We start from the raw sequence: 26,824 nt of genomic DNA on the forward strand, positions 1-26,824 counted from the left end.
AACAGGCGGCGGCGTCAAGAGTGCCCGCCCTGTGATGGCAACAAAGCACTGCCCAATGACTCCTTGGAAATTATGACAAGCATCTCCCAGGAGCACTAGCGAGCACAGGCGCCGAGGGAAATGACGTCAGGTGCCGTGGAGAGGAAGTGGTAGAATACAAAGGACCCCATAGCAACAGTGCTGAAGGGGTAAGTAAAAAAATAAAAATAAATTCCAAATGTTTTTCCTGATGTATAATGCTGTTGATTTCTGCAAAGTTTATTTTATGGGTGGAACTCCGCTCCACTTTAATATAAGGTCACATTCATTGTAAAGCAGGGCTTGGCAAATACCTGGGAGGCTGGCAAGAAATAGGGAGGAAGAAAATCACAAAATACACTGCTTGCTTTTACTTTTTATGTTATTTTTTTGTCTTCTTTGACCACCCGGGATTCATGTGGGCTCATCAAGCATCAGAACAGAAGGGGGTGGAGGTGTACAGACCTACATGACTATGTGAATGTACAATGTATATGTAAAGCGCTGCATTAATTGACGGTGTTATATATACGGTAAGTACCTGATATAAATATATAAATAAAAATACTGAGGATTAAAAGAAGAAATGTCCATCCAATGCATTTGTTAAAATGTATCTGACATGAAAACAAAAGAGACTGGGAAATCAATCGAACCATAAGATGAAAGTCAATGCAAATTCAGGAGCAAGCTGGAATCTCAAGGGGTGCTGACTTTAGACGGCTGCAGACTCAGAAACAATCTAGAAGGGGCTTTGTGAAGATGCAAAGACAAAAAAGGAGCAGCGCCATCTAGGTGCAGCAATATAGTAGCATTTATTCCAGAAATGACAAGTAAACAGAGTATAGGTTAATTGTTAGCGGTTACCATGGTACCGTGTCCGGCACATGCAAATACAGGGGATATCCGGGGTAGCTACAGGTACGCCTTATTATAGGCTTACCTGTAGCAAAAAGCGTGTTGTAAGGGTTTACAACCACTTTAAAGAGGAGCTATAGTTTTTATCTTTCTTTGTAGATATACACATGAAAGAGGTCAGCTTAATGGAAAAGACTGTATTTAATATCTGTTTAACCGCTTTAAGAGGCGGCCTGCGGCAAGCTCTGTGAGTCGGGTTGCAGGTCCCGTGGACTACATTGCCTCGGGGATACACGCGATCGCCTCACGGGGAGGAAGAACGGGGAAATGCTAATGTAAACAAGCATCTCCGCGTTCTGCCTAGTGACACTATCACTGATCTCTGCTCCCTATGATCAGGAGCAGAGATCAGTGACGTGTCACACATAGCCACGCCCCCCCCCACAGTTAGAAACACTCCCCAGGGCACACTTAACCCCTACACTGCCCCCTAGTTGTTAACCCCTTCACTGCCAGTGTCATTTACACATTTGTATAGCACTGATTGCTGTATAAATGACAATGGTCCCAAAAATGTGTCAAAAATGTCCAATGTGTCCGCCATAATGTCGCAGTCACGATAAAAATCTCTGATCGTCACCATTACTAGTAAAAAAAAAAAATTATTAATAAAATGAATAAAAATGCTATAAAACTATCCCCTATTTTGTAAATGCTATAACTTTTGCGCAAACCAATCAATTATCGCTTATTGCGATTTGTTTTTACCCCATAATATGTAGAAAAATATGCATCGGCCTAAACTGAGGAAAAAAAATGTTTTTTATATATATTTTTGGGGAATATTTATTATAGCGAAAAGTAAAAAATAATGTGTTTTTTTTTCTTCAAAATTGTCGCTCTTTTTTTGTTTATAGCGCAAAAATTAAAAACCGCAGAGGTGATCAAATACCACCAAAAGAAAGCTCTATTTGTGCAAAAAAAAGGACGTCATTTTTGTTTGGGAGCCACGTCGTAGGACCGTGCAATTGTCAGTTAAAGCCACGCAGTGCCGCATCGCAAAAAGTGCTCTGGTCAGGAAGGGGGTAAATTCTTCCGGGGCTGAAGTGGGGAAAATCCTTTTTTTGTACTGTACATACATTACATCATTTTATATATAAGCAAAAAAAAAAAGCTCAGAACGGATTAACCTGATTTACATGGAACCCTGGGAGAAAAGCTGCCTCAGTTTGCAAACCAATTCGGTTTGCGACCAGAGTCGTTCCACAAATTAGGTTCGTGAACCAAGGTACCACTGTGGTATATATATATATATGAATGGTAACATGAGAAAAAGGAGAAAACAGTGTTGGTGTCCCTTTATCAAATCCGCCTGTCTCCTCTTAAAAGAAACAGGGATTACCAATTCATCTCACTATCATAAGCCAATATAGAATTCTGTGACTGGTGTTTTGGAGTGCGTTTGGAAGACTGGCCGGAGGAGCCGATGGCTTCAGAAGTACGTGTGTTCAAAAGAGAGCCACCACACTGTGTGCCCTCCTGCAGGGTCAGGCCTATCCATAGCACTCTATGTAAAGCCTATGATGGCACACAAGTCGTGTCATTGCTATGCATCCAGAGGGAACGGCGGGGGACTATGTCACTGAACAGAAAAATATCGGTGAATACCAAGGTGGTTGATTTGTTATAATGGTTTTAAAGATCAGATTATCCAACGTGATATTTCGGTTTTTTGGAAAGGTCAGAGACCCACCACCACCTGACCACCTGATATTGTATTCTGATTGGGGGGACAGATATATAAAAGCATGGAGGAGGTTGAGAGTGAGAGGGGATATGTAGATAGAGAGAGAAACAGAGAAGACATGGGGGGCAGATATTTATGCATGGAGGAGATGATGGGAGGAAAGGAAAAAGGGACTGAGAGGGAGAGAGTAGATGTAGTGATAAAGAGTGAAAGATAAGGAGATGGGGAGACAGGGATATATGTATATATATTAGGGCTGTTACTGATTAAAATTTTTGTGTTTGATTAATCGTTTTGTTTTTTTAATTGATTAATCAACTAATTTCGATTAATTATAGCGCACATACAGATCTAACTACTTTTAGCTGATCTCCTTGCATTGCAACTCTGCATTAGTCAGTGGTAAATGTGGTATACACTATATACAATCACCCGACACTAGTTAGTTTCCACAATCCATGACTTAACTTCACAGTTGACACAAATACGTTTTAAATTCAAACTGCAGCACTGACATAAGTATTTTTTTTATGAAACTTTAAGAAAAACATAGAAAGTTAGTTTAACTTTAATTATAAAATGTATCTAGTATATTGACTGTCAGTCACTTTATAGTAGGCAAGTAGGCATCACTTTAGCCCATCACGCAGACATACCAGAGTGTTTACATTTTGTTGTTTTTTTTTTTTACAACAATGTTAAAAACGGAGGTTATCGAATTTGCCTACACTTAGCTCACAGAATGTTAACCACATCCATATTTACCATCACTGTACAGGCTGTCCAGTGACGTCACGGACATCAACCTCAACAGACTCCTCCCCCATTCCCTTCGTTAGCAGACGGAGGCACTTAGGGAAGGGGGAGGAGTCTGGTGACGTCGATGTCTGTGACATCACCAGGTCTCCGACGGAACTCCCTGAAGACCCGGAAGCCAGTGTGAGTACCGATCAAAAGAATTTTGATCGATCAAAAAAATTGAATGATTAATCGAGGAATTGATCTTTAATTTTCCCAGCCCTAATATATATATATATATATATATATATATATATATATATATTTAAGAAGAGGGAGCTAAGAGGGGACACATGGGGGTGTATAGTCAAAGTTGGGGGGATTGATATACAAGGGGAAAAGGGGCTGAGATGGTGAGGGGACACAGAAATATTGAGTAAAAATTGAGGGAGAGATATAAAATATATAAGAAAAGGGGACTAAGAAGGAGAGCGCACTGTCTTCATTCGGATGTAAAATTGGGAGCAGCGGCTGTGTCCCAACTGAAATGAATAGGAATTAGGAGACACATAGAAATAGCATTAATATTCTTAAAAATGTAAAAAAAAATTAAATAAAAACATTGACATTTTTTTTTTTTTTAACTTACAAGAAACCCCTGTTGCTAGGCAGTCTTCCTAATCTGCCTTTTCCTACTCCGTGGTGATCTTTGGTCTTCTCTCCTCCTCGCGTTGTCTTCTGGGGAATGGGGCGCGCTGTGTACTGGGAACTGTGTGTGTGCCAGAACAAACCGTGCCCCATTCACAAAGCGCCGTGCGGCTCGCGCATGCGCAGTAGGAAACGGGCGGTGAAGCCACAAGGCTCCACTGCCTGTTTCCCTTAGTGAGGATGGCATGGCAGACCCGGAATACGATACGAGGGACGTATCGGTTTCTGGGGGGCCGACATCGCGGGCGCCCTGGATAGGTGAGTGTCCTTATTAAAAGTCAGCAGCTACAGTGTTCCGCTGCAACACCCCTTTAAGGCTCCATGCACACTGGATGTTAAAATAACGTAATAAAAATGCCAGTATCTTTGCAGTGAGTCTTTCAAAGTTGTTTTAATGTTTTTGCAATAGCGTTTATTAGCCTTTTTTTGTAGTTTTTGTCCGCGTTAGCATTTTTTTTTTATTCTTTTATTTTCAATGGATCAAAAACATAAAAAAACGCTGGTGATGCATGTTTTTGAGCGCTTATCAATGTTTATCAGCGTTTATGAGCGTTTGACGTTTTTTGTGATCAGAAAAACGACTCCTGAACGCAATTTTATGACGTTCAGAAAACAGCCCATAAACTCCACTGATGATAAACATACAAAAACATCCATGTTTGCCCAGACACATAGGATAACATAGAGGGGAGTTTATGGGCTGTTAAAAAAACGCCCAAACTCCCAAAAACGTCTGTTTATGAGCTTCAGTGTGCATGGAGCCTAAAAAGAATCAAATGAAATACGGACAGGCAGATGGAAGACTTAGTTAGAGAGTTCGCTATAAATACATTTTTTAAAGCCTTTCATCTAGTAAGAGCCTTTATGTAATCTCTAGACTTGCATTGATGAATTATTAATCATAACATAAGGGAATCTAAAGCGGAAACTCCCACAGGACTCATTGGAAGCCAGTGGGGGGCGCTCTTCCTGGCTTTGAGTGGGGAAGTCACAGCTTGGAAATGAGATTAGCGCAGCAAAGAAAGAGATTTCTATTCATTTTTCTCTATATGCATCCAGGCAACAGATAAAAGTGTTTCCAGACGCGTAATCACATTTCATGCGTAGCGTTATGTTCTACATGATTACAGCCAGTTGTCACAATCAGGCAGGAATACTCTACAGAACTGGTTTTACTTTTTATATTTCTTTTTAAACTTTTAATGTTACTAAACGATGAAGTCAAAAAAATTGAGTTTGAAGGAAAAAAAAAAAAAACAGGCAGAATGCCAGCGTGGAGCCTTTTCTGCCGGCAGAACATAATGGTCACTGCTGGTGGCTATAGATGCTGGCAGTGATTGCATGAAAAAAAATCCAGCAGAATGGTTGTACTGAAATCAACCGATAGATCAACTTCTGTACAACCAGCCCACCCATAGATAGATAAGCATGGACTGACCCAGATTTAATCCATCTATGGCTGGCTTTAGGTGGGAACAGGCACCATTTAAAACAATAGGATTTTTAATACTGAGTGTTTTGAAACTTCAAGCTACAAAATGCTCAAGTGTGAATGGGGCCTATGGTTACTTTTTATTTTTTTCTAACGCTTTTTTTTTAACAGATTTTTCTCTGTTTGTGTTTTAAAGCGGGAGTCCGCCGGGAGTGCGCGTTTTTTTTTTTTTAAAAGCCAGCACCTACAAATACTGCAGCTGCTGACTTTTAAAATAGTGACACTAACCTGTCCAGCGCGCCCGCGATGTCGGCACCCGAAGCTGATCTCTCGATCGTCTCTCGGGTGCTGCCGCCGCCATCCTGGGTATGGGAATCAGGAAGTGGAGCCTTTCGGCTTAATTTCCCGGTTCCCTACTGCGCATGCGCGAGTCGCGCTGCGCAATGAGGATGGACCCGCTGCCTCTGGGATCCGTGTGTTTCCCAGCAGGCAGCGGGGGACTTTCGGAAAGGGGCGTAATCTACGCCCCTTTCCGCAGAGAGCTATCCAGGAAGTGGGTGCAGATACCTGTACTGTACAGGTACCTGCACCCCCCTCCCCCCTGAAAGGTGCCAATTGTGGCGCCGGAGGGGGGGAGGATTCCAATGAGCGGAAGGTCCACTTTAGGGTGGACCTCCGCTTTAATGTTTAAATTCTTTTTTTTTTTTCTGATAAACATTTAATACAGAGCATGCTTTTGATACAGAACAGAAGAAGCTTGGTTTCTTACTCTCTCTTCTTAATTGAAAGACTGAACAGAGAATAAAAAGGGCAAGGAGACTTTGAAAGTCAAGAACAATTGTACTGTATTTAAGCTCGGTTCACACTAGCGGACTCATTTTCTGTGCAACTTTGGAGACTGGCTCCCTTAAAGACCGCCTCCTGTACATATACGTCGGTACTTTGAAGAGGGATATCTCTGTAACGGCAGCAGCTGCCACAACCGAGATATCCCTCTTTACAGGAGGCGGTCCTGTGTGCGATAACGGTAGTCTCCGCAACGGGTTCGCCGCATGATCCCCGTTATCGGTGGCGGGAGAGGTGCCACCTCCCTCCCACCGCTCTCCCGCGCCCTCCGCCGCTTACCGGAGCCGTCGGTAGTGGCGGAGGCGATTGAGTCCTGTACACTGCTGGGTATGGAGACGAGTGAGGCTAAGATGGCCCCCATTCCTCTCTATACCATAGGAGGGCGGAAGTGACGTCAAAATGTTACTTCCGCCCGTACCTCTTAAAGGTACATTTTTTTCAATGTAATTTTTTCAAATTACATTTTTTTTATTGCATTTAAGTCCAAATATGAGATGTGAGGACTTTTTGACCCCAGATCTCATATTTAAGAGATCCTGTCATGCTTTTTTCTATTACAAGGGATGTTTACATTCCTTGTAATAGGAATAAAAGTGATCCTTTTTTTTTTTTTAAAACAGTGTAAAAATAAATAAAATCAAGTAAAAACACCCCGTCTCGACGAGCTTGTGCGCAGAAGCGAGCGCATATGTGATTAGCGCCCGCATATGAAAACGGTAGTCAAACCACACATGCGAGGTTTCGCCACGATCGGTAGAGCGAGAACAATAATTCTAGCCCTAGACCTCCTCTATAATGCAAAACATGCAACCTGTAGAATTTTTTAAATGTCGCTTATAGAGATTTTTGAGGGTAAAAGTTTGACGCCATTCCACGAGCGGGCGCAATTTTGAAGCATGACATGTTGGGTATCAATTTACTAGGCGTAACATTATCTTTCACAATATAAAAAAAAATTGGGCTAATTTTACTGTTGTCTTTAACCCCTTGATCGCCCCCTGGTGTTTAACTCCTTCCCTGCCAGTGTTATTTACTTAGTAATCAGTGCATTTTTATCGCACTGATTGCTGTATAATGATGTATGTCACTGGTCCCAAAACAGTGTCAAAAGTGTCCGATCTGTCAGCCCCAATATTGTAGTCATGATAAAAATCGCAGATCGCCACTATTACTAATTTAAAAAAATGCCATAAATCTATCCCCTATTTTGTAGATACTATAACGTTTGAGCAAACCAATCAATGTACGCTTATTGCGATTAATTTTTTTTTTACCAAAAATATGTAGAATAATACATATCGGCCTAAACTGAGGAAGAAATTAGTTATATATTTTTTATTTTGTTGGGGATATATATTATAGCAAAATTTAAAAAATATTGCTTTTTTTTCAAAATTGTTACTATTTTTTTGTTTATAATGCAAAAAATAAAAACGGCAGAATCAATTAAATACCACCAAAAGAAATCTCTATTTAAAAAGGACATCAATTTTGTTTGGGTGCAACATTGCACGACTGCGCAATTGTCAGTTAAATCGACGCAGTGCCGTATCTCAAAAAATGGTCTGATCAGGAAGGGGGTAAATCCTTCTGGGGCTGAAGTGGTTAATACGACTTTGGAGTCACTTTGAATTGTGTTGAAGTCAAAATTAGTATCAAAAGTTGAATCAAAGTAGTGCAGGAACCTTTTCTGAAGTTACAGAAACTTCAGTAATGTCAATTGGAATGGCTCTCATAGAGATACATGGCATTTCACATGGCTTGTGACTTTTGGGTCTCACAAGTCAGATCCTAAGTCACCTGAGTGTGAATCAAGCCTTAAGGATCTTGGGCAGAATCCCCTGCTCCTGATACTTTTCGGACCGCCAAGCTTCACACAATGCGGTTTACTGTGATTGCCACCCGATTTATGGCTTGACAGTCGTGGCAAATCCACACCACATTTAAGGGAGCATTAAAAATCATTCGCACCCAAACACGCATAGTGTGCTTTGCCACTATTGCTGTGCCATTTGGAATCACAGGCAGAATCACAGTGATTCGGCCCAAGATCCCAAATCGGCAGATATGAACAGAGCCTAATACACACCCAGTCATGTTTGGTATGCATACCTCCCAACTTTTTGAGATGGGAATGAGGGACACCTACTAGAAAATGTATGTAGGCATAGGACACGCCCCCTGCCACGGACCCTAAAGTCTAAGTAATCCCCCTATCGGTTTCAGCCAAGGAAGCTGCCATCTTTGCCTCTTTTTAATCTACAACTGCCATGGTGCTGCACATGTGATCAGTTATGACACCAGCTATTGGATGGTTTGATAGTTTGGTTGAGAGCACAACCAATGGGTGTTTTACATTTCCGGCACGTGCTGGAAATTAAACTGTTTTAGGGATGGGTTTACTTCCGCTTCAAAGGAGAATTTTACAAAAAATAAAAGATTAATTAAACCCACAAGGGTTTTTTTTTTTACCTCTACTTTCCCTTTATACTGGCTTTGAAATTTACAAATGCAGCAATTTAGAAATTGGATGAAAAGTTTAGCGCTGGGAAACAGTTTTTGAAAGATAAAATGTTCATTTTATATACATCTATATAGATCACACCAAAATGAGGAACAAATGAGGAGTGGGCTTGTGTGGGAACACTTTATGTTTGGCAGCTTCTGTTGTTCTGCGCGGATTTGCTTTAGCTGTTTACTTTGGTTTTGCGCATTAGTCTGCCTTTAGTTTACTATGCTCTAAAACAGTAACCAATTAAAAATGACTTTGCTGAAGCCAGACCAATGCAAGACGAGCTGTTATTGGTCCTTATTAAACGAGGCCGCTCTTCAGTATCGTTCTCCTTTAAAGGAATAACAAAGTGCACATCTAGTTTTGTTACATAACATAGATCCTGCCTGTCTTCAGCGCTGAACATTGTCAAAATGATACGTGTCACGCTGAGATGACCTGCCGTCGTTTTTGTACAAACTTCAGCAGTACAGTTACAGTTAATTACAGTTATTTGCATTCACAATCAGCAGCCCCCGGATCCTTTGTTCTCTTCTATGGACTGAACAATAAGACAAACTTCCATGCTAATGGAGCTTCTTGCTGGAACAGTGACATGAATGACATGACGCCTCAATGAGCTGATTTTTTTGGAAAAGTACTGGGTCCGGGTTATGAATGTCACCATAGCCAGAATTATATTAGAATAAACTCTGACCATGATTGGTTTCCATTTCGTCTTCTGTGAAAGTGGTGTCAACAGCATTATGTGCTGTGTTGCAGTACAGGGGCAAATGTACTCAAAGTATTTGTTGTTGTATACTTTATATATAAATAAAGTATATTTTTTCAACAAAAAATTTGCATTCTAAACACTTTTTGATTAAAAAAAAAGAAAAATCTAAAATCTCGTCTCCTCTCCTCAAATACATCACTCTTGTCACTCATTTCTTAGGAATGCACTTTGCCAGTATTAGTAATCTCCAGCTCAAAATAAATCAGCTGATTGGGCGGTTACTCAGAGTCAACCTGCTGTTTCATTAGACCTCATTGGACGAATTAACGAATCATGCTAAATTCATTTGTTATTTCAGTTATAATTTCTTTTGTATTAGTTGAAATTTATTATTTTTCTCTTTGGATTTTCGGCTGCAAATTTCGGCCGAATTTCGATTCGTTACGAAATGCATTGCACATGTGTAGTAAACAGTGCTCCATCATTGGTGGCAGTGGAAGGAATAGTGCCCCATCATTGGTATCAGTGGGAGGAATAGTGCCCCATCATTGGTATCAGTGGGAGGAATCGTGCTCCATCATTGGTGTCAGTGGAAGGAATAGTGCCCCATCATTGGTATCAGTGGGAGGAATCGTGCTCCATCATTGGTGTCAGTGGAAGGAATAGTGCTCCATCATTGGTGTCAGTGGAAGGAATAGTGCCCCATCATTGGTATCAGTGGGAGGAATCATGCTCCATCATTGGTGTCAGTGGGAGGAATAGTGCTCCATCATTGGTGTCAGTGGGAGGAATAGTGCTCCATCATTGGTCCCAGTGGGAGTAATATTGCCCCATTGTTGGTATCAGGGGAAAATATAGTGTCCCATTATTGGTGTCAGAGGAAGGAATGTTGTCCCATTGTTGGTGTCGGCGGGGGAAGGATTGACCCATGGACGGTATCAGTTGGAAGAATAGTACCCCTTTATTGGGAGAAATAGAGCCATGCCATTGGTGTCAGTGGGAGGAATGTTGCCCCATTATTGGTGTCAGTGGGAGAAGTAGTGACCCATGGATGGTATCAGTTGGAAGAATAGTACCCCTTATTTGGTGTCAATGGGAGGAATAGCGAATGAATGAATGTATTATTGTATGTTAATGAATGAATGTAATTCATTATTGAATGAATGTAATATTGTATGTATTTGTATAGCACTGCAAATGCGAACTGAATCGCCTCAAGGCGCCATGTCATTGGTGTCAGTGGGAGATATAGTGCCCCATCATTGGTATCAGGAAAAGTAATAGTGCCCTGCCGTTAGTGTCAGTGGGGGGTCTAGTGCCCCAAGGGTTGGATAAAGGGAAACAAAGAGCCATATCCAGCCCCAGGGCCACAGTTTGGAGACCTCTGAACTAGATGTTGAAGCTTTGCCCCCACAACGTTCCATGCTTTCAGGGGACTTCTTATCTTCATAGGAGGCGAGCCCTAACCATCATCCTAAATCTTAAAGGGACCCCGACTCTAACCTAAAAAAGAGGCAAAGTAAAAACTCAGAAAACAATCTAGCATTCTAAATGCTTACTTTCAGTGATTGTCCTTTCCATAAATTATTTTTATTACACCTGCAATATGCTTTTGAACTTGTTGATTTGGCTATTCCAGGAAGAGTCAATTTCTTAGCACAGCCCCTCCCCTCCTTGCATGTCATAGCCCTTCCCTGTTCTGGGAGTGTTCAATTATTTTCCGTGCTGGCCCAGCTCCTCCACCCCTCCTTTCAGCTTTCTACATATGTAACCTTTTGTGAGGAGCGAAGGAGAATATTTTATATTTCAATATGTTTATTGAAGTAACAATGTTGTATAAAGCACAAGTGACAAAAACAGAAGTGAAAATCGGGTAGTCAGGTAGTGCTACTCTTTGAAATAATCATAAACATAGCCATATAACATAATAACATTTTTTACTTTTTTTTGTTAAATCATTCACTGTAGAGTCAAAGTTGCAGGTTGCGGGTTGTCCCATCAAGCTACTTTAACTTATAGCATTAGGAATGACTTGCACAGGGTGAAAGATGTATGTTGTAAGAAACAGAGAGGAGAGAAAAAAAAGGGGGGGGGGGGGATTGGGAAGGGTGGGGGGGGGGGGGGAGAAGGAAAAAGGGAACCAAAGGGGAATATTTTAATGACAGCTCTGAGTCTGCTGGGGCTGCCGACATCACATCCAAGATGGTAGTGCCCAGCAGCAGTCTCAGGGCTTTTGAATGTCTTCACAATGGATACTTTTACAGGTAAGTAAAATGCATAAAGTATGTTAAACGCACATATAATCTTGAAAGTTTTTGCTGAAATGAATGGTCCAGAGATAGGGTCTCTTTAACCTAAGGGCCGGTTCACACTGCGGGCGATGCGAGGCGACACGACTTGCCTCGCCGCGATCTGACAAGTCGCCCCCGTTCTGTACAATGGAACCGTTCTGAGAGGAGCGACTCGAGTCGCTCCGACTCAGAAAAAAGGTTCCTGTACTACTTTTGGGTGACCTCGGGGCGACTTGCATTGACTTCTATACAGAAGTCATTTGCAAGTCGCCGCTGAGGTCGCGGCAGGTCGCGGCAGGTCGCGGCGAGGCAAGTCGGTGTCGCCTCACATCGCCCGCAGTGTGAACCGGCCCTAACTGTTAAAGTAGCCACATTTTTAATGAGGTTTAGCCAGTGGCGGCTGGTAGTTTTTTGTTTGGGGGGCAGAAAACAATCAAACCCCCCACCCCCTGCTGTCCGCCGGTCAGTCCACCAGCACTTACCCCATCTAGGCGGCGGAGATCGGGCATCCATGGAGCGGCAGCAGGGATCGGGCAGCCATGGAGCGGCAGTGGGGATCCGGCATCCATGGAGCAGCGGTGGAGATTGGGCATCCAGTCATCGGCGGAGGGCAGGGCGGCCCTTCTCCTCCTCACTTCCGCTGTGCGTCTCCTCCCGTCCTACTATGCGTCCAATAGGATCGCCTGTCCTTTCAGCCAATTGGGTGATGGGTATCAGACCCGCTTCCCAATTAGCCGAGAGAAGGATCAGTGTTGCAACAGCGAATATTCATTTGCTGTTGCAACACACCTGGGTGGGCTCCGGACACATCCTCAGCGTTCCGAGTCCCCTTTGGCTGTAATCAGGTGCTTAAAAAAAAAAACAGCCGCTATAATTAATGCGCCTGGTGCCCTGAAAGGGGCCGGATGCATGAATAGGGGGTGGCCGCAGCAGCCACAGATAGAGTCATGCTAAGCAGTTGCCTTGAAGTTGCCTCCGAGTTGCCTTGAAGTTGCCTCCGAGTTGCCTTGAAGTTGCCTCCAAGAGGCAGAGGCTCTAATAGGCTTCAAAATAGGGTGGGCTCGGGTCGCAGAGGATGCAATTAGAGAGCACCCAGGTGTGTTACAACAGCAAATGAATATTTGCTGTTGAAACGCTGATCCTCAATCTGGCCAATCAGAATCGGGTGTGAGACCCTTTTTCCAATTGGCTATAAAGACTCTTGATTAGCCGCTGTGATGACCTGCGGAGGGCACGAGAATAGGAGGCTGCCGGCGTCGAACAGGGAAAGCCACCAGTGATGGGGTAAGTGCTACCGACCAGAGGGGTGCATGGCATACTGTTTTCCGCCCCTCCCCCCCCAAAAAAATTCCACCCGCCGCCACTGCTCTGAGAGGTAATAAATACCTGAAAGTGTTACACTGACACAATACATAGCATGCTGCACTTAACATGAACAAATACATTAAATAACTGGTCCACTTTAACACGTGACAATGCATGACAATGAACGAGTGACAACCCCTAAATTTCACATCACATTCCAATAGGCGGATTAACTGTAATTTAGAGCATACAGAGGGATCCTCGTGAAGATCTTTCTGTTCGTAGATATCTGCAATACAATAAAAGTCACGCTCCGCTACCAGAAATGGCGCACAAACAACCTGTTTATTGATTGTCCTCCCAGATCAGGATCAATATCCCAGACACAAGAATAATTCAGGGCCGGGATGAAGACGAATGGGGCTTCTAACTTCAAATGCAAATAAATTGTTCAATCATTTCAACATTATTGAATTGAGCCTCCGGTGTTTCTGGGGAACGCTGCCTACCGCCAGAGATAAAAGTGAACCTGTTGATGACTCAACTGAGCTTGTACAGTCTTTGCAGTACTTGCCCTGGGGCACTTTGGAGAAAATTAACCTCTATTATGAGCACCGATGCAGTAAACATTATCACGCTTTGCAGCATTTAAAACTGAAATAAACACCAATTAATGCAGTTATCTATTATTAATTAAAAAATTAAGTGTATTTTTTTTTAGTTATAATTAACTAGTGTAAGTACCTAATTTTCTGTATTGGTAGGGGCAGCATTAGGGGTTAATGAGGTATGCTGAATGCACATGCTGGTAAGAACCATGCTGGTAAGAGAAGAGAGGAGATTTAAAAGTTGGATGTTCTCATTAATCTGCTGTTTCTTCTTCTGTTTCAGAAAAAAAAAGGTTTTAGATAACCAGTACAAAAAGTTAAATATCAAGCATATGGGAGTACATCTCGCATTAAAGTCTTGGCATTAAAAATGTGGCGTCTTGGCATTAAAAATGTATTTTTTTATTTAATCCATCAAACCATAAAAAGTAATCTATTTCTAAAAATGTGCACGTTTCAGCCGTCTACATAGGCCTTAGTCTTTAGTCAATAATAATTTATGACTAAGGCCTATGTAGGAGGCTGACACATGTCATTTTATAGGAATTGATTCTTTTTTTATGGTTTCATTGATTAAATAAAGATATCTATTTTAAATGCCAAGACGCCCTGGTGCCGGACTCCGGACATCCACTACTACGTGAGTCCGGGCACAAATGTCTTGATCTCATCCTCTCTATCCTTATGGGATTTTGGGGTTGTTGCACTTCCTTTGTTGCTCTGGATATCCTGGCATGGGGTACAAAATAGAAATCAGGGTGCAAGTGCATTGAGGTGTCTCCATGGTTTGAAAATGTAAGGCCCCTGTCACAACATAAGTGGTAGATATTGCTATCAGGAAGGTGGGGTTCAATGTAGTTTTCACTTAGGATACAGCAATCCTTTAAAAACTTTTGGTACTATAGCTGGTTTAGCCCCTATCACCAAAGTGCCACTCAAGCCTTTTTAAAGGGAGAGGAGGAAGCACGCGGGGATAGAGAAGAGCTGAGGAAAGAAAGTTTGCAGACAGAGGAGAGTTGGGGAATAGGAGGCAAGGAAGGAATGGGATTAGGATAAAGGGTTGGAGTTGGGTCTGTGTAGACACCTACACGCAAGGTGACACGTTAACCCTTGGTCCAAGGAGGGTTGAATCATCCATAGGGAATTTCTGAAATATCCTCTAGAATAATGAGAGATCCACAGATTCCAGAAGAATGTTTGATTTTAGCATTAGGATGGCTGACAGATACCATGACATCTTTTGTTTCACTTGTGTAATGGTTTGGGTTCCAGACCACCAAGCTCAAGCTAAGATCTGTTTGGCAGCAGTAAAAGATAAAATTCAAAAGCTTAAATTGCATTTAGAGGCTTAGCCCTTGTACACACGGTCGGACATTCTGACAACCAAATCCGTTGGATTTTGTCCAACGGATTTTGTCCGAAACTGTTGCATACACACGGTCGGACAAAGTTGTCGGAAAATCCGATTGTACATAACGTGATGACGTTATTTCGTTACGACGGGACTACGTTCAGGCTAGTAGCCAATAGCTTTGGTCTAGGAATTTGATCTGAGCATGCGTGGCACTTTGTCCGTCGGAGTAGGCTACACATGATTGGAGTATGTCCGATCGGAGCATTTTGTCGGACATTTTTACCGGCAAGTTGGAAAAGTTGGTCCGTCGGATATTCAGACGGAAACAGTCCGATGGAGACCACACACAGTCGGAATATCCAACAAAACGGTCCGTTAGGACACATTCCGTCAGAATCTCTGACCGTGTGTACAAGGGCTTAAAGATTCAGTAGAGCTTTATAAGGATTCTTTGGAATACTAGAGCCTAGACCGGTATAAATTAGTTGATAGACCCTGGTCCAGGAATGTTTTTTCTAGGACATTCCCATCAGATATGTAAAAAGTTTCCAGCTGCTTCACAACCCCAAAAACAAATTGCCTAAGGTGCCCTGGACAAATTTGGCCAGTCTATATGGTACCATGTACTACCTAAACAATGTTTTATAATTGGCCCTGTTAAATGGCGAGTTCAACAATCCTTACACAATTGAGTCCCAAATCGGGGCCCACTCTTGCAGCTCCAGGGAACCACCCAGATCTTTTTCTCATTGGGAAACATAAGGCATAGGGCACACCAGGTTGCTTTCATAAAAAACGCTACAGATTTAAGATATTATACCTTAAGAAAGAGGATCTTGCAAACATACAGTATGTGTTAAAAGGGAGTGAGAGTTGGAGTCGAATCTGTGTGTGTTTCTTTTTTAACTGCCCTATCACGTGCTGGGGTTGGGTAAGTGACCAGCAGTAGTACTTAACTGCAGATGATAAGTGAGGTCACCAAACTAACAGGGCTTTGTAAATCTCAGGAATAGAGGGACAGAAATACAAATCCATATGGCAAGTAAAATTTTACTATCATAGGACCAGGTGTAGCATAACATTAACCCGTTCTTGGTCAGCTTGGGTAATTCATGTGGAACACTGTGGTTAATTTTCATGGGCAGCTCAGAGCTCCTGTACCTGGCAGGGTGGAACACCAACACATCACCCCTTCTGGGACACCCTGGGCCAGGACCTACCTGGCCAAACTGGAATCTGGGCCATCCACCCAGCTATGCTTGTCAGCTATAGTCTCCACTTATGTCTGAGCACAAGTTCCTACTTAGAAGTAGTCCCATATTGGTACAGAACAAGAATCTACACCAGGTTCCTTTAGAAAGGTTGACAACTTTATTGAAGAACAGTGGCAAAACAGTCTTTCATACAGGATATTGACAGCACATTACAAAGGTTACAAAGTACTTAGCGAGTGGGTTGAGAGACTTGTACCCATGCATAAGGTATAACCATGCCCTGGCATTCTTCAATGCAAAGGGGGGTGCAAGCTAAGCTGGCACTCATATACAAATGTTTGTTCTTTTTTCTTGTATATAATGCACAATAAAAAAAGCCCAGTGCTTAATTAAATAACACCACGAGAAAACTCTGTTTCCAAAAAATATATTTTATATTATATTATTATATTATGATATTTGGTACAGCCACAACACTACCTGCCTGGAGTTTGCATGTTCTCCCTGTGCCTGCGTGGGTTTCCTCCGGGTACTCCGGTTTCCTCCCACACTCCAAAGACATGCAGGTAGGTTAATTGGCTTCTGTCCAAAATTGGCCCTAGTATATGAATGGGGACCTTGGATTGTGGGCTCCTTGAGGGTAGGGACCGATGTGAGTGTGCAAAGTACAGGGACAATTGTAGACACTCACTCAGGTTGAACTGGATGGACTGGTGTTTTTATTCAACCTTACTAACTATGAAACTATAAGTGTTGCATGATAAGGTAGTTATTCCTGTGCTGCCACTATTATATGATGAATCGAGGAACTGCTGCGTTCACGGAAATGGATCAAACCGTATCCACTTAATTGTAACGTGAGGGTGAGTTGGTGTCGCGCTGTTCTAATTTAGAGTACCCCCTTCCGAATAATACTCTAAATTAGAACAGCGTGACAGCAACTCACCCTCACATATAAGTGTTGCATGACAAGGTATTTGTCAATCAAACTTTCACAGCACTGAAAACTTAAAATGGCCTTAAAAATGTAAGGAAGGGGTAATACTTGCTTATTTGCCCTAGAGGAGCACACCACAAGGATACTGAAAATAAACCTTTCCCAGGAGAAATTTTCAGTTTAATACTGAGCCATTAAAAATGTTTTTTTTATTGGGACTGGTCCCAAATGGTGTACACTGATCTATTTGCTATTGGAACAACTGATTAAATTCAGGTTTACCTTTGCTGTACTGCTGCTGTATGTCTAATTTTATTTTGCAGTTTTCCTGTGTACAGAATAAAAGTAAATAGTTTTGTTGACCAAACCACTTAAATTCCTCTGTAGATGTATGACCTTTAATGAAAACTAATAAAGTAAGGTCTCGGTTAAATACGCCACATCCTCTAAAGCTGCCCTCATTAGCTTCCTTAGAACCATCACTGCGAAGTGCAAGCACGTTATTTAAAAAGCTATAAACTAGGAAATGTGTTTGAAGTACTTGAGCGCTGCTATGTGCATAAATAAGAAATTCCCACTCTCCTTAACTGTGAACAGCTGCGACCATTGATTAGTGACCTCACACTAAATTATAAATGATAATAGTAAATAAATGGTGCACTCGTTCTAATTATTTTGTCCTCTGTTAAAACCAACAAAAAAACAACAAAAAATATCATGAATAAGGAACAGTAACAAATTCTGCCAAACGTCCTTCTTATGCACCTACGGTATATACTTTTTGACCATAATCAGTTCTAAACATAAACTACCAAACAAAATGTATTAATATAAAAAAACAAAAAAAAAACAAATAATAAATGTCCATATAGTGATTAATAATACTCGTGAAAACAGGTAAACAGGTGTTTCATCTGCATACAGTTTACCCCTGTTCCAATCTGTGCCCAAAATCATGATCTGTCCACGGTGAGATCACCCGGAAGTGGGAGCTGGTACCTGTCAAAAGCAGGTACCCGCTCCGTCCTCCCTCCCGAAACGTGCCAAATGTGGCACAGGAGGGGAGGATGAGACAGATAAGTGGAGCTTCCCCTTTTCGGTTGGAGGAAAAGAGGTCTAAACTCAATTTATGGACAGGTAAGTATTAAAGGGGTTATAAAGGTAAATTTTTAGTTTTTTAAAAATAACAAACATGTTATACTTACCTCCACTGTGCAGCTCGTTTTGCACAGAGTGGCCCCGATCCGCCTGTTCTGGGGTCTCTCTGCTCCTCCCCACAATAGCTAACCCGAGGGGACTACCTTGCGGGTGTGCTCCCGTCTCATACACTACACTCTGCATCTATAGACACAGAGTGTATGTATCAGTCCCAGCCCCCCCCCCCCCTGGCGGCCACGTCATTGGATTTGATTGACAGCAGCGGGAGCCAATGGCTGTGCTGCTATCAATATATCCAATCAACGCAGAGACTCAGTGGAAAAGAGGACGCCGTGGACATGCCGAGCAGGTAAACGGGCTTAGGTAAGTAAAACGGGGGGCTAGGGGCCTGTCATTGCCAGGTTTTTTATCACCTTAATGCATAGGATGCATTAGGTGAAAAAACACAAACCTTTACAACCCTTTAAGCTGCGTATTTCACAAGATGCTTTCCTTTCCAAATTTTTTTCACCAACAACAGGTCTCCTTAAGGTAGGGGTGCCCAACCAGTGGCCTGGGGGCCACATGTGGCCCGCGTAGCCATCTGATGTGGCCCGCGACCTCCTTCTGTGGGATGGCAGATTGGCAAGCCCAGATCATGGGTTGCAGACTCACCATCCCAGAGCATCTGTTTTGTTAATGAAGCTGGCAAAGCAAGCAACTGTGGACCAGAGCTGTATAAGCTGATGCTTCCTGTATAGCGCCGTCTCTTGCCACAGGTGGAGTGATACCAAATGCACTCTGCCAGGGACAGCAACAGCAGGCAATACCTAAATGGAAGACTGTTATTAAAAGTCAGTTTATTACTAAAATTGCAGTGTATATTTGGGCATATCTGCACAGTGGTTATTGGGCTGCTTTCAAACTGATCCGCAGGTGCACTGAGGCATAGACTTCTGTATTACCTGCGGGTTTGGTGAGCTTTCAGAAAGTGCACCACACCTGCAGGATATAATAGCAGTATATGGGAAAGTGTAGCTAACCCATAGGAAAGACACAGGTGCACTGCGCTGCATTAGTGTGAAAGGCCCCTTTCACACAATCGGTCGAACTCAATCTAACCCTCCATTCACCTCTATGAAACGGCAGATGTAAATGCAGATTTGTGTCCTTTTACACCTACACCTGCCTACCTCCAATCTGATTTGCTAAAAAAAAAAAAAAAAAAAAAAAACAGAAGGGGATCAATCCCCTTCCATGAGGGCGGATCGGAGGACCCATAGAGTAGAGTGGGCTGTGTCCGTGTCCACTCTGCATGGACCTGTCATCCGACTGCTCTGCTCATTGTGGCCCGCGACCGGTTACCAAGTCGCTTAAGTGGCCCTCGCTCTTTAAAATGTTGGGCACCCCTGCCTTAAGGTATCTATTTTGATCTACTACTATAGTAAATGAATTTGGTTGTTTTTTTCTTCTGAAGTGTGGTTATTTCATTAGAGATATGTTCTCATTAAATTATTATTCCTATTTCTCTCTCCAGTGTTCAGTAGAAGACAAGAGCACAGCAGCATTGTCCTTCCCGTCATCTTTGGCATCATATGTTTAGTGGGCATCATTGGTAACTGCATCGTAATCTACACCCTCCACAAAAAGCCAAAAGGGAATCACAACATTGCAGATATCTTCATAGTTAGCCTGTCGGTAACTGATCTCCTCTTCCTCCTTGGCATGCCCTTCTTAATCCACCAGTTGTTAGGAAATGGAGTCTGGCATTTTGGTGGCACCATGTGCACCATCATCACTGCTCTTGATGCCAACAGCCAGTTTGCAAGCACCTACATCCTCACTGCCATGTCCGTTGACCGCTATCTGGCCACAGTGCACCCTATTCGCTCTTCCTATGTGAGGACCACTTGCGCAGCGGCCATGGTTATCTTGCTGTTATGTCTGTGTTCCCTAATTACTATCATCCCAGTCTTCATGTATACTCAACTCATCGAGCTTCCCGATGGCAATGCTGGATGTGGCATAATCTTGCCCAACTTATCTATAGACATATATTGGTACACCCTCTACCAGTTCTTTTTGGCGTTCGTCATCCCACTGCTCATTATCTGTGTGGTCTATATCAAGATCCAGAAGCACATCTCCTGCATGGTAGTCCCTCTGCCACAAAGGAATTTCCGTGTGAGGTCCAAGAAGATAACCAGAACATCTGTAACCATCTGTTTGGCCTTCTTCATTTGCTGGGCACCTTATTACATTCTTCAGCTGGTACACCTCAAAGTTGAGCATCCAACTGTGGTGTTCCTCTATGCCTACAATGTGGCCATCAGCCTTGGGTATGCCAACAGCTGCATAAACCCTTTCATTTACATTGTGTTGAGTGACACATTCAAAAGACATTTGATCAAGGCTGTGTGCCCAGGACAACAGCTAAGAAGGAACGAGCGGAATGCCACTAGTGAGGTCAGCCCATCTGTTAGAATATGCTCTGTTCCAACTCAGGAGACCTCCTTAAGTATGATGTACTCTCACAACATAGACAATTTTATCTCTCTCTCTGTTTCAGTTCCATGAATGTAAAGCAGCTGCTGAAAGATCATGATGAGATATCATATCTTAAAAACAGCATATGCTTCTTCTATATCTGGACCTCAGGTGGAGCACTTTTAATTTGTGGGGTTGCCAAGCTGCTAGATATGAAATTTATCTTCTTGGAATCTGGAAGCTACATTTTTATTGGGTTCTGAGAATGATTAGTAGAGGTGAAAAATGCTACCTGAGCTGCGGTAATGAGGTGGCAAGCCAGCTTTCACTTTGATCTAAGGATAATTGTCACTTTCTCCTTTCATGGCACAGATAAAACCATCATTCCGACATCTTTGTCATGCTAACATGGTACTCTCCCCTGACTTACTATGAATAGTTGTGATTATCCATAATGCAGAGGTATTACAGGTTGCAGGCCCAAAGGAGCTTAACTGTACCCTGGCACAGTACAGTCAACAAAGTTCTGCAAAGCTAGCACACCAACACCTATTACTTATATATAAAATGTCAAGCATCCGCGTCCTAAAGGACCAAAAAATAACGAATGTGTTGCTTCATTTTTATACTGGCTGCTAATTTAGTTGTTGTTTTCATTTGCTACAGTGTCAACGCTCAAGCTCATTGATGGTCAACTGATTGGGATTTATGGATTATCAAGTTCAGTTTGTGATGTCGCCAAAGGGCCACACGTTGCACTTTGTGTATGTAATACTATAAAAAAAAAACTCAAAGACTTCAAAACTTACTACCAGAGATGGTAAAAGATACAGGAATGATTGTAGGCTGGGGACTATCTGAAGGACAGAGTCCGAGACTATGGACATTATACAAGAGATTGATAGAAATCACTGTCATTACAGCCCATTTAGAAGTCAATGCTCTCACATTTCTTCTCCCTGCAGCCCCCAGAAATATAACTGTCCACACATTTGGTATTCCCCATACAAAAATCTAAGAAAAAAAAAGAGAAAAGGGAATTGATAGCACAAAAGAAAGAGAATGTAAAAGAACTGAACCCAACAACAAAACTAGCAGGAAACCAGATGATTGAATAATCTTCACCTTCACTTGCAGTTCTGGTTCTGGCTGTGTAGGTACCATGCTACAGTGCAACACTTTTGGTGGTTCAGGTACTGTGGTCTTCATGCATCAGTTCTTGTAATACACAGAGTGTTACAGAAAGGACTTTCCCTGATTTCCTATTTAGCGTTGCAAGATGCTCCTTATGTTATGGATCAAAACACAGAGAACCGCACATACCCAGGAACAGTCCAGTTCAGTTTTGCTCCTATTGTTGCAGGTCACATGCTGATCAGGTCTGAGTAGACATTTCGGCAGGGGACTAGGACTACACAACAAATAGCGAAAGACCACAGGTTGTGCATCGAGGTTCTACATGTATAGAATGGTAAATCTATGTGATCATTCTACAGATAAATGCACAAAATGTAGACAGCTCTACTCTGACTGTTATGACAAGGAAACATTTCCATTATGTACTGTCCTTCAAATGTCTGTACAGGCACAATGAAACAAGATAAGATGTAAATAATATTCCACAAAGCTTGATTTATTCTTTGACTTGCCTTCACGTTTGAAATGTGGCAGCTAGATGCAAAGTATAATTATGATCAGGGCAGCCATCAGAAATTGTGGGGCCCCTTAAACAGCTTCCGGCCTGGCCCCCCCCCCCCCCCCCCCGGGCCTGACCACCAACATTTCCCAGGGCCCGCCCACTGGCCATCCAACTGAGTCTTGAGTCGGTGCACCCACTTTTACTTTAACACTCTCCACAATGTATCGCCACCTCCGTCCATCATCATCCCTCCCTCTCCACAATATATCCCCACCTCCACCCATCATCATCCATCCCTCTTCACAATATGTCCTCACCTCCGCCCAACATCATCCATCCCTCTTCACAATATGTCCCCACCTCCACCCATCATCATCCCTCCCTCTCCACAATATATCCCCACCTCCACCCATCATCATCCCTCCCTCTCCACAATATATCCCCACCTCCACCCATCATCATCCCTCCCTCTCCACAATATATCCCCACCTCCACCCATCGTCATCCCTCCCTCTCCACAATATATCCCCACCTCCACCCATCATCATCCCTCCCTCTCCACAATATATCCCCACCTCCACCCATCATCATCCCTCCCTCTCCACAATATATCCCCACCTCCACCCATCATCATCCCTCCCTCTCCACAATATATCCCCACCTCCACCCATCATCATCCATCCCTCTTCACAATATGTCCTCACCTCCGCCCAACATCATCCATCCCTCTTCACAATATGTCCCCACCTCCACCCATCATCATCCCTCCCTCTCCACAATATATCCCCACCTCCACCCATCATCATCCCTCCCTCTCCACAATATATCCCCACCTCCACCCATCGTCATCCCTCCCTCTCCACAATATATCCCCACCTCCACCCATCATCATCCCTCCCTCTCCACAATATATCCCCACCTCCACCCATCGTCATCCCTCCCTCTCCACAATATATCCCCACCTCCACCCATCATCATCCCTCCCTCTCCACAATATATCCCCACCTCCACCCATCATCATCCCTCCCTCTCCACAATATATCCCCACCTCCACCCATCATCATCCCTCCCTCTCCACAATATATCCCCACCTCCACCCATCATCATCCATCCCTCTTCACAATATGTCCTCACCTCCGCCCAACATCATCCATCCCTCTTCACAATATGTCCCCACCTCCACCCATCATCATCCCTCCCTCTCCACAATATATCCCCACCTCCACCCATCATCATCCCTCCCTCTCCACAATATATCCCCACCTCCACCCATCATCATCCCTCCCTCTCCACAATATATCCCCACCTCCACCCATCGTCATCCCTCCCTCTCCACAATATATCCCCACCTCCACCCATCATCATCCCTCCCTCTCCACAATATATCCCCACCTCCACCCATCATCATCCCTCCCTCTCCACAATATATCCCCACCTCCACCCATCATCATCCCTCCCTCTCCACAATATATCCCCACCTCCACCCATCATCCATCCCTCTTCACAATTTGTCCCCACCTCCGCCCAACATCATCCATCCCTCTTCAGGATTCTGGGTGGAGATGAGTTGCATAGTGAAGAGGCTCTCTGCAACTCTCATCTCTTATCCAGAATCATCCTCATTTTCACAATGCAAGTCCATTGCAAGTCCAACATGCCAGCTTGTCAGCTTCAGGTGTTATAATAATAGGGAATAGTGTTCCATCTATTGGATTAAGTGAGTGACTGAGGGGGCAATCCAAGGTCCCCATTCATATACCAGGGCCAATTTTGGACAGAAGCCAATTAACCTACCTGTATGTCTTTGGACTTCCACGCCGCTTTCTCATATCTTCATGCACCTGAGAGGGTTGGGTTCACTTTCCAGGCTAAAAAGCTGACCACGCCCCCTGCTCCAGTACTGGTGAATGTGATTGCAACAGCAACTAGCATGGTGTATTAAATGCTGTTCACTCACTCAGGCACTATGAGAAAATTCATTTTCTGTATTCTGTAAAAAACCTGGTTGATTCTGCTGCTCTCTATCTCCCCCTTCTGTTCATGTCCCCAATTAAGCTAGAGATTTTTCAGCTGTGGTGGCAACTATGCACATGATCAGTTTTCAGTGAGTTTCAATGCTAGACGTTTCCTCCCTATCACATTTGAGCAGCCCATGTGACTATAGAGTCACACATGTGGGCATATACACAGTGATAAATGACAGCCCAGTCCATCCAACCTCGTCCATGCCCACTAATCAACTAAACACAATGGGGGTGGGATATTACTTGTAGATTAATGTTATTGTAAGATACAGGTTGGAGGGGCGTGACACAGCCTGTAACTGGCAGAAATCCGCCCACACCATGTTATTTCCACAAAATAATAAACATTTGATTTCAAATACATATTTGTATGACAATTTAAAACAGTTAATTTCTTTTATTTATTTAACCGGTTCCCGACCGCCGCACGCCGATGTACGTCGGCAGAATGGCACGGACAGGCAAATGGACCTACAGGTATGTCCCTTTAAATTTGCAGCCATGCCATCTTGTGCACACCAGCCAGGACCTCCGCGAGTCGGGTCGCAGGTCCCGCGGACTCGATTGCCGCGGGGATACCCGCGATTGTCTCACGGGGAGGAATAACTGGGAGAAGCTAATGTAAACAAGCATTTCCCCATTCTGTCTAGTGACAGTGTCACTGATCTCTGCTCCCTGTGATTGGGAGAAGAGATCAGTGACATGTCACACGTAGCCACACCCCACCACAGTTAGAAACACTCCCCAGGACACACTTAACCTTTACCCTGCCCCATAGTGGTTAACCCCTCCACTGCCAGTGTCATTTACACAGGAATCAGTGCATTTGTATAGCACTGATTGCTGTATAAATGACAATGGTCCCAAAAATGTGTCAAAAATGTCTGATGTGTCCACCATAATGTGGCAGTCATGATAAAAATCTCAGATCGCCAACATTACTAGTAAAAAAAATGAATTATTAATGAAAATGCCATAAAAATATCCCCTATTTTGTAAGCGCTATAACTTTTGCGCAAACCAATCAATAAACGCTTATTGCGATTTTATTTTTACCAAAAATATGTGAAAGAAGACGTATCAGCATAAACTGAGGAAAAATATGTTTTCTTATATATTTTGGGGAATATTTATTTAGCAAAATGTAAAAAATAATGCATTTTATTTTCAAAATTGTCGCTCTTTTTTTGTTTATAGCGCAAAAAATAAAAACTGCAGAGGTTATCAAATACCACCAAAAGAAAGCTCTATTTGTGGGTAAAAAAGGATGTCAATTTTGTTTGGGAGCCACGTCACACGACCGTGCAATTGTCAGTTAAAGCAGCGCAGTGCCGAATCGCAAAAAGTGTTCTGGTCAGGAAGGGGGTAAAGTCTTCCAGGGCTGAAGTTAATTTTACTCTGTATTTCAAAAGCAGTTTTTTTTTTTTAAGATTTTGCACATGTGACCAGCAGAAGACTAGAAGCTCCTTCTGCTTATGTTTCCTTGCAGGCAGGTTGGGAAAGATCTACTTTTTTTTTATTTCTTAAAATAATTACAGTGCCATCATCCATATACAGAAATAGAAGGGGCAAAGTAAATTAAACAGTGTTTATTTAGTATCACTTTAAGTAGTTAAAAAAATGGCCATACCCCCCACGGCTGATATGCCGCAGAGGGGTGGTGGGGGTGGTCAGCATGTAGCTCACCTGATTTGCTGATACCAGACCACATACCCTTTTAGGAAAGTGTAATAATTTAAGCGGGGTTTGCCCAAAAAAAAAAAAAGGGGGGGGTTCTTTTGCCTAAAACACTGGTGTCCAATGAAGACTGTACTCAGGGCCATCTTTAATACTGATTGGACCGTGGCCAACCGTTTTCTTGGACTTCTGTGCTGGAACCAACCTTGTTTAATTTGTTCATAAACAACTTGGAGGATGGGGTATACAGCTCAATCTCTGTATTTGTGGACCTCACTAAGCTAAGCAGGGCAATAACTTCTCCGCAGGATGTGAAAACCTTTCAAGAAGATCTGAACAAATTAATACGGTGGGCAACTACACGGCAAATGAGGCTTATGCATTTGGGTGACAAAAATATGAATTCAATCTACTCACTGGGTGGAGAACCTCTGGGGGAATCTAGGATGGAAAAGGGTCTGGGGGGCCTTGTAGATGATAAGCTCAGCAATGGCATGCAATGCCAAGCTGCTGCTAACAAAGCAAATAGAATATTGGCATGCAATAAATAGCGGATTAACTCCAGAGATAAAGCGAT

General features: G+C 43.0%; 2 protein-coding genes across 2 annotated transcripts in view; one reads left to right on the top strand and one right to left on the bottom strand.

Annotated features, from left to right (window-relative positions):
- The window catches only part of LOC143924906 (melanin-concentrating hormone receptor 1-like), a 40,362-nt gene extending 17,725 nt beyond the window's left edge, over positions 1-22,637 (top strand). The window contains exon 3 of the mRNA XM_077449414.1: positions 19,958-22,637. Coding sequence (XP_077305540.1) covers positions 19,958-20,997 — 1,040 coding nt within the window. The 3' untranslated portion in view covers positions 20,998-22,637. The remainder of the gene's footprint in view (positions 1-19,957) is intronic.
- B9D1 (B9 domain containing 1) overlaps positions 1-26,824 on the bottom strand; it is a 224,601-nt gene that overhangs the window by 7,324 nt on the left and 190,453 nt on the right. The gene's annotated exons all lie outside the window — the stretch shown is intronic.

This window comes from Lithobates pipiens, unplaced genomic scaffold (genome assembly GCF_037356315.1).
Source record: "Lithobates pipiens isolate NorthernLeopardFrog02 unplaced genomic scaffold, aLitPip1_a1.2 Scaffold_22, whole genome shotgun sequence".
NCBI lineage: Eukaryota > Metazoa > Chordata > Amphibia > Anura > Ranidae > Lithobates > Lithobates pipiens.